This window comes from Haplochromis burtoni, unplaced genomic scaffold (genome assembly GCF_018398535.1).
Source record: "Haplochromis burtoni strain Fernald_Lab_line unplaced genomic scaffold, NCSU_Asbu1 Contig_2869, whole genome shotgun sequence".
Lineage (NCBI taxonomy): Eukaryota > Metazoa > Chordata > Actinopteri > Cichliformes > Cichlidae > Haplochromis > Haplochromis burtoni.
The window spans coordinates 1-9,420 of NW_024585230.1; the positions used below are offsets into that span (position 1 = coordinate 1).

Below are 9,420 nucleotides of genomic sequence, written 5' to 3' on the forward strand. Positions count from 1 at the left end.
TCAAACAAGGAAAATCTCTGGCTCTCACAGACCTGTAACGTCTTCTGTAAGAAGCTTTTCTGTCCCCCACTCGTTACCTGTATGAATGGCATCTGTTTGAACTCATCATCAGATGTGATGTCAGGGCTACCACAGGGCTGTCCCTAAAACAGAGCTCAAAAGACTGAGGTACTGTGTATGGAGCATACATGGCCATACACTGACCCATATCACCCCTCCCACCAACTGTTTACTCCTCTTCCATCCAGAAGACAACTCTGCAGCATCAGGAGCAGGCCAGCGAGAATAGCTTTTCCCCCAAACAGTCCAGCTCCTGAACACTGAATTATTATTAAAAATCACTGAACAACAAATGCTGAATCCTCCACACTGGATTCTCTTCTTCACACACTTCTTGGACTACATAACACTTTCCCTTCACTTCCAATACTTGCATTATTCTGTATTGCACTGTTCCACTCTGTCTGTGTATTATTGTATTTATTTATTCTCACTCTTTTCTATTCTTATTAAGATAAGATAACCTTTATTATCTTTATTATTCTATTTCTATTCAACGACAATACATTGTATGCATTCTTAGTTTATCTTATTTCAGTATAGTTGTATACATGTATATTTGAATATTTATTTTTAACTTATAGATTTGTCTTCCAGGATACAGGCTCCAAGTGAAGCTGGGAGTTAAACAAGCTTAACATTTAACCACTGGCTAATGTTTTCTTATGACAGGGTTACAGGCTGGGAGTAAAGTTACTCCAAGGGAGAAGCCCTGGGAACCTTTTGAGAGATGGTGCAACTTTCTTGTGCATCTCTAATTGTGTGGAGTTGACGCATGGCGAGGTCCATGTGTCAAAAGAGGGTTTTCTGGGGAGTGTCATTTTTCAGTTACAGGTGGAGCGATGGAGTTATGGTTCTGTAAGCAGTACAGACACCAGGAGCATGCAGTGCCAGAGGCGACTGGAGTCTGTTGGAAAGGGCTCAAGAAGAAGAGGTTGGGCCCAAGCTGGACCAGAGAATTTAAGGAGGTGGAGAGGATCCCACACCCAGTCCAGCTGAAAGGGAAAAGTGAGATCTGGCACCATGGGAGCCAGTGTTCTGTGGCGGAAGAGCCTAGGAGGTCTGGAAGGCTCTTGGCCAAAAAGGGGGACTCAACTAATAACCCATACATGGATCCCAGCCCAGGGACGGAATAAATCCCTGATCCATGCAATGACTGAAGGGTAGTCCACCCTGGAAGTTGAAGAAAGAAGAGGAGCAGAGAATCACCCAACTCGGAAGATAGAAGGAGAGACATCAAATCACTCCAGCGACTCTAACATCACAGGTCACGGTGGAGCAAACCAAACGCAGATGCCACGATGCCACTTTTGGGAAATGGGGAGTGGCTCTGTGAACAAATTGTGTTAACAGATTTAGAGTAGTGTTGATCTGCCATGGGGCAGATCAAAAGAGGGGTTTGTGAGTACAAGAAAACAATTAATACAATATAATGTGTTAAATTTGCTTAGATAAGAGGGTCCAGCAGTAGATCAGAGGAATAGGGAAGGATTTGTCTGTGGGTTTCAGTTTGGTTTAGTTATAGGCCTGAGAGTGTGTAATTGTTTAGAGGGAAAGGAATTTATGAACACCGGGGGTCTGCCTGTCATAAAAGGAGACAGGAAGCTACAGTCGGGGGTTGCTGATGCTTGTACCTTTAATAAAGTTCAAAATTGTTATAACTTAGAAGTAGGTTTGCAGGAGACTCTCCACATGCTTATCTGTAAATGTAAGACAACAAGAGGCCAATGGCCCAGTGGATGCAGAGTGGGGGTCTCAGTGCTTGTAACCTGTTAACTCTGTTTTGTATGTTGTGTAGAGGAATTTGGTGTAGCTTGGGTGAGGAGATTACTTTTATGACTGGCAGGAAGTCACATACACAGAGACACACAGTGCATGAACTGTTACGGTGCACACACACCTACAATCACAGTCACTCACGTGCACTTACATAGACACACAAACACAGAGTTTGCAACACACCATGGGGGTTTTATGATGGGGTCGCTTCTATAAAACTGGTAGTAACGAAGAAGTGAAGATCTACAGATGAACACCGGCCTTGCACATCTCCTCTTCTAGAAGATGCATGCGTAACTGAAGATGAATAAAGGTTTTTGTAAAATGACTACTGAGGCGGTGCCATCTCTGGATGCCGGAGGAATAAAAAGAACCGGAGTGAAACTGCTTTACGTAACATTTGTTGTGTATTGTCTGTCTTTTTTACTGTTTGTTTATACTGGAGCACTGTAACGAAAATTAATTTCCCTTAGGGATCAATAAAGTATTCTGATTCTGATGAAAGCGCCTTTTAGGCGACTGATGATCTGGTGCTGTATATATAAAATATATTGGTTTCACTGGTAAAAATAAATAATTGAAATGGGTATATATTTGTTTTTTGTTAAGTTGCCTAATAATTATGCACAGTAATAGTCACCTGCACACACAGATAACCCCCTAAAATAGCTAAAACTAAAAACAAACTAAAAACTACTTCCACAAACATTCAGCTTTGATATTAATGAGTTTTTTGGGTTCATTGAGAACATGGTTGTTGTTCAATAATAAAATTATTCCTCAAAAATACAACTTGCCTAATAATTCTGCACTCCTTGTAGAAAATATGGTGAAGCAAATCTTCCCTTTGATTTCACCTGCACAAGTGCCGAGGTAGGTCTCCCTGCAGGGTTGGTCTTTCCTTCGTTGGGAGCAGCACTGGGTTCTTCAAATCACGGACAAACAGTATTCTTGATTTTTAATTCACAAACACTTGTTGTGATGACTAACTACTCCTGACATTTCGGAGATGTTAGCTCTTTATACAGTAAAGTTACAGCGGGATACAAATAACATCAGGCTGATCCTGCCACGATTTGTTCCCCGGTTTAAATCACGGACAAACAGGATCCCACAGCTGTTTATGTTTTTGAACCCATTTTGCACAGAGAGGCATTTTTTGAAAAATGTATTGATAGCAATGTTGAACATTATTACACAGGAAATAAAACAACTACACGTAAAATAATCACACCGTGACGCCTCTGCCTTTGTAAATAGAGGGACAGTAACTGCGTGTAAAACCTGCAGACAGTCAGATTAACAGTATTTTGTCTCTATCATTCTGCAATTCATCTCATGTAAACAATAATGTGGCCACAGCGTGACGTGAATAAAGGCTCATACCTTTGACGCTGCCTGATGAACTCTGTATTCCTCGTCCACACGTAAATACAAAAAAGGAGTTTTAAAAAATCTCAGTTTTCGGTGATTCGAAACACCGTTTGCGTGTGAACGAAACAGCTGCGTGTTCAAAAATACCCGTGTAGGTGCGGACGCAGCGTAAAACAATTAGTAGTTTATTTTATTACTACCTGCAGATTACTTGTATTTGCTTAATTGTTTACTAAATGTTTAAGGTGTGAAATAAACCGCAATGGAGCAAAATATGGGCGTGTGGTTGGAGGATGTGTTAGCACGCGTGGGGGGTGGGGGGCGCGAACATTTTTCTTGTAAAACAAAGGGGGCCCAGCAAAAAAAGTTTGGGAACCACTGGCACAACACCTGGAGCTCAGGGGGCAAAACAATGGCATGAGTGCTGCTGTTTGACTGAGGAAGAATAAAGTAGTCGTGGTAAGCCAATCACATGACCACTTAAAGACAAAGCAACAAGGTGATATATACCAGTTTATAAACTGTGTTGATAGGCCAGTAAAACCAGAGTCATGATAAACAAGATATATGTTTTTCATTGCGTTTTTCCTCAATAGTTTCGTCACGTTTACTATCTAAGGACAGCGCAGCGAGCACGCTCTGCTTATGAGCAAAAAATAAACAAAAAAAACGGAGGACGTTTTAGGAGTGATGGCGAGAGAGAGAGAGAGCAGAAAAAGAGAGAGAGAGAGAGATTTGTGACGTTTAGCGTGTTTGCAGTGTGTAGTTAGTGTGTAGTGTTGTGGATAGTTTTGTGTTGTGTGTCAGAACAATGAGGCGGCTGCTGTCTCCAGGTAGAAACAGGAGTGACACACCTGCTGCTGTCAGACCTGCAGGTATCAGGCTGTGATGTTTCCTTTATAGTGGACAGAAATATTTGCAGTGGCACAAATAATTTGTGGCATCTTATTGAAGAACAGCTGATTGTTCTGTAAATAGTTTGAAATGGTTATTTTAAAAAAGGGTAAAAAGGTAAATGGCTGCAAATAACTTTGTTGTTTGCGAAACTTGAGCATATGATTTTAAAACTGACAATTTATATTTGCATTTAAAGTTATGAAATATGATTCAATAAACATGTTTGTGGTTATTACAGTAAAAATATAACTTTTTCTACTCTGATTTAATGTTTTTGTCTGATTTTAGATCAATTGTGTTAATACAGTTTGTCAAAATGAAAACATGACTGTAAATTCAGACACGTGAGGTTGTGCTGAAAAGGATGAGACCAAACAAGGCAAAGGAAATAGTTTTTAAAAGTGAGATTAAGAGGAAACATCAAAGTAGTTAAAATGGCCAATTATACCCTGGAGCCCAGAGGGTTAAACATTGTTTTAAAGTAATGCAATAGTTACTTTTCAAGAAATCTCCCCAATAACTAAATAAAACCACTGTCCAAACTTCACTTTGTGAGGTTATTATTAAACCATTAAAACATCAGAGGAACATAATTACAGTGTGGTGCAGGTGCACATGAGAATTACAGTAAGAAACAATAAAGTAGGACTTGATCCTCTTGGTGCACAGAACAAAGCAGATAAAAGATTATAAAGATTTCCCTGAAGAACTTTGATTAGCTATTTCTTTTTATTTATATATATATATTTATTTTATATAAAGTCATATTCTAAACTCTAATAATATTAATTATGTTCAGTGTCATATGTGGTGTGTTGTTGTATTTCTGCTGTTTTAATTTTGGCCAGTGAGGCAAATCTCTGCTGACATTTCAGAGTTTGTCAGTTTGCCTCAGTCCTTGTTTCTTTCTGCAAATCCCTCAAACCAGCACAAAGGATGCAAGCAAAATGAAAATATAAATAAGCACTTAATGAAACCAAACAACAGAAATGTATATATATTTTTAATCTAATATATTTAACCAAACTTTCAAAATATCATGAATTCCCAAATCTCCCAAACTAAAGACTGTTTAAATCCAAGTCCAGTAGCCGGAGCCCTTTCCTGTTTTTCTTTCTCCCCCACAGTTTAGTTCCACATTTACAGATACATATAAAGTCGTTTGATTGGATCTCACCTGGGCCCCTGAAGCTTTTTAAAATTTTTGTTTAGGACAAATCATTATTCAATTTATGTTCCCAGAACCAGGCACAATCGTCCTCTTGATGAGGACCTTTCAGCGCCGTTCTCGGTCCACCTTGCCAGCAGTAACACTTCAGCTGTGCCACAGTGTCTTGAGTTTGGAAGATCCTTAAACCAGGACGGACACTATTATAAGAAGTGACACTTTGTTCTCCTTTTCTTTCTTTCTTTTTGTTCGTTCTTCAGCTTCTCTATGTCCTCGCTGAGCGTCTTCATTTTCTTCTCTATTTCTTGAGAATAATTTTTGTTGTCTTTTAAATCTTTAATTTGACTTTTTTGTGCTTCCATTAATTTTCTCAGCTCTAACATTTCCCTCTCATGTTTTCTTATAAGAGCCTCCTTTGCCTCTTGTAATTCTTCCATCTCATTCAAAATGATCTTCAATTGATTCTTCATTGGTGCCCATGTCTTGTAGTAGTTGTCACCATTTTTATGGACCATTGTTTGAATTTTGGTCATCAGCTCAGTGACTTGAAGGCGGTTTTTCTGATCTTTGTTGTTGAGGACATGGTATCTCCCTCCACATTCATCAACTAGTTTTTTTAGAAATCCACGAGAGCTTTTTTCAATGAAGCTTTGAGCTGATTGATTGTTCAGGTCATCACCTCTGGTAAACACAACAAAGATAAAATCAACTGAATCCTGACCAAAGATCTTCTTGATCAGCTTCACAGTGTCTATTTCCTCCTGTGTAAAACGGCCGATTTGAAGCACCAATAAGAACACGTGAGGTCCAGGAGACAACATGTCGATACACTTCAGAAGCTCCTTTTCAGTGTCATTATAGAACAGAGTTGTGTCAAACAATCCGGGGGTGTCGATCACAACAACAGGCTGTCCATCAACCTTTCCTTCTGCTCTCTGACAAGATGTTGTTACTGACTCACCGCTGGCCTTCGATTCAAAATGTTCTTTGCCTAAAATGGTGTTTCCAGTTGCACTCTTCCCACAGCCAGTCTTTCCAATGAGCACCATCCTGATTGTCTCTCTGCTCTGCCATTTTTCTATTGGTACTATGCTTATTCTCATTTGCTTGAGTTTGTTTCGTATACTCTGTACCTGTAAAAATTCCTTTTTAAAGCTTTTAGATCCCAAAGCGCTAATCTTATCCACAACATTTAACACCTCTGAGATCTCTTGTTTGTCCTTAGTGAGAATGACAGCTCTTCCTTGAAATCTCTCACAGAGCATCTGGATGTCCTTGTCTTGTCTTACAAAGACAACAGCTGGATCTGTAGGATCTGAGTCCACAGGGAACAGAATCATGGTGAAGTTATTGACTCGAGAGCTGAATGTGTCCTGGATGGTCTCTAACTCTCCCTTGTCTTCATCAGTGAGGTGAGCCACAGGTAGGACCAGGATGAAGGCATGGACACCCTCAGGATCACAGAGGGAGATACACCTGAGTGATTCCTCCATCACTGCCTCCTGAGGTTTTCCATACAAGGCAGGCAGCTCCACCAGGGAAACCCAACGTCCACACACCTCTCCCTGATGTTTAACACACTCTGATGAGTTGGAGGCTGAATGAAGCTCAGTCTGACCTAAAATGGCCTTGGCTGCTGACGTCTTCCCTGCTCCTCTCCTCCCAAACAGAACCAGGTTCAGAGACGGTTTGATCGGTTCAGACTTTGGTTCTGTGGTCTTTTCAGTTAATCTGAGGAAATTCCTTCTATTTTCATGCATGATAGTCTCAATCTTATTCATTAACAGTTTGAGGTCATTTTTATACATACTATAGTGTTTTCCTTCACACTTCTTAAGCAGCTGATTTACAGTGAAGTTTGCCTCCACCCCCTCCTGTGCAGTGATGAGCATTGAGTGTTTAAAGGCATCTTCACCAAACAAACCCAGGATGAAGTTCAGCCTTCGTTTCTTCTCCTCAGTGACTGAAGGCTCCACTATCAGCAGCAGAACATTTGGTCCAGGAGGACAAAGACTCACACAGGTCTTCATCTCCTCTCTCACAGTCTCCTCAGACAGACTGAAGATGTTTGGAGTTTGAATGACTGTTAAACTGTTTCCCTCCCACTCTCCAGAGATGGCCACACAGTGATCAGCTCGTGGAGGTTTCTGAACTTTTCCTGTGATGAAGCTGCTCAGTGTCCTCTTTGAATCCTCTTTTTCTCCCAACAGCACAATCCTGAGAGCAGAGGCTGTAAGAAAATGTGAATATTGTTTGATTGATATTGGGAAAACATTTTTTGGAGAATTGTCAGGTGGCTTCAGAAAGATTTCAAATCCAGTGAGTCTCATCCCAGAAACTTGATAAAACTATGATGTACTTTTGTATAACGGATTTAACAGCAGAGAAACCAAACCAAATGTTTTTCACTTCTGCTTTTTGCCATTTCACTTCTCACATTCATAGTTTTCTGTCATCAGTCAAAAGGGATTTTCCTAAACTCTGACTGCACTAATAAAAACACAATAGCAGCAAACAAATGTTTAAAAATTACCCAAATACTGCAAAACGTTGCTCTGAGCTGACAAAAACAAAAGCTTTAGAGGTCCAACACCCGTCAACTGGATCTGTGTGAGGTGGGTGGAGTGTGTGGATTGCATCAAATTCCCGGGCCTCCACATCACCTTGGATTTGACTTGGTCACTGAACACCTTCGTTCTGATGACGAAGGCCCAACAAAGAACCTTCTTCCTCAGGAAACTGAAGAGAGTGGATTTTTTTTCTCCTCCTCTCACCTCATGTTATGTATTTTCGTTGTTTTTTCCTATCAGCCTACCTCGCTGACATGTCTTCCCAATGTGTTGTTTGTGTAAGTTTGGTCAGAGGGTTCCTTTGTAAGTGTGCATGCGCCATTAGCGTGCTGCCTGCTGTAACCCTGATTTCCTTCGGGATTAATAAAGTATTCTGATTCTGATTCTGAATTCAGTATAATTACTAACTCTGGCAGACTGCAAAGGAAGGCCAGTCGTACAGCTGCTGACCTCACTCACCCGAGACACGAACTGTTCATCGTGCTGTTGTCTAGGAAACGGTACAGATACATAAACACCACCCAGCTGAGGAAAGCTTTCTCCCAAGAGCTGTGAAAGCCATCCACCTGCCCTTCCCTCTGCTCCCCTGCAGACTGCTAAAGATTTCTGCATCTATTTTTTATATCTTTCTAATAAAAATTTCATTTATTTATTTATAATTTTTGTATTTTATATATTTTTGACAGCACCACTGTAATTTTTGTTATGATCTAGCAACAAAATGACAATAAATAAATCTTGAAGTTCTCACATACCTCTGGGCAAAAGTTTCCTTTTACCTTCAGTGTTAGAGCTCCGTCCTAAGATGACACACAGACACAAATCAATCAACCAATAAATTAATGTCATCCAATAATCAAACATAATGATGTTTATTTATTAGTGCTGTCAGCGTTAATCTTGTTAAAATGACGTTAATGGCATAACCACATTTGCGCGGCTAACGCGTTAACAAGCTAACCGTGCTAACGCATTAACACTGTGCAGCCCTCGCAGCGGGCGTTAACTCGCTAACGGAGATTTGCCGCATTAATGCAGTTATGGCGTTAACGTCATTTTAGTGAGATTAACGCTGACAGCAGTAATGTTTATATTTATTTCACACGTCCCACTTACCAGGATCCGACACAACAGTTCGTGTTTGAGTGTTTTTTAGACTCCAGTGAACATTCGGTGAAGCATCCACATATAGATCACAGCTCACATACTCTCCATTGTTCTCTTTGACTATTTGAAACATGCGTGTTAACAGCTGCGAGCGCTCGAGGTTCTTCTGCCACAGAAACCTGCCTGCACATTTTTCCATCATGTCCTTTAAGGGTGGATGGTTCTCATAACTTTCCATGTAATCTGAATTCTCTTCTCCTTTGGGTGTTAACATCAGAATTAGTGAATGCTCAAATGACTGATCACTGAACAGCTGGAGGACTCTGCAGAGTCTCATTCTGTGGTTCTCAGTGAAGTCTTCAGGCTGCAGAACCAGCAGGAACACATGAGGTCCAGGATCAGAGAGCCTCACACAGGTTTCTACATGTTCTCTTAGTTTTTGTTCAGAGATGTTGGAAGACATCA

General features: G+C 40.5%; 1 protein-coding gene across 1 annotated transcript; it reads right to left on the reverse strand.

Moving 5' to 3' along the window:
• Positions 1-4,607: 4,607 nt before the first annotated feature.
• LOC102314166 (GTPase IMAP family member 8-like) lies at positions 4,608-9,412 on the reverse strand. Its single transcript, XM_005953064.3, has 3 exons — positions 8,965-9,412; positions 8,604-8,648; positions 4,608-7,508 (listed from the first exon to the last, which is right to left on the reverse strand). The coding sequence occupies exons 1-3, from the start codon at positions 9,290-9,292 to the stop codon at positions 5,482-5,484; spliced, it is 2,400 nt and encodes a 799-aa protein (XP_005953126.3). The 5' UTR covers positions 9,293-9,412; the 3' UTR covers positions 4,608-5,481.
• Positions 9,413-9,420: the final 8 nt, after the last annotated feature.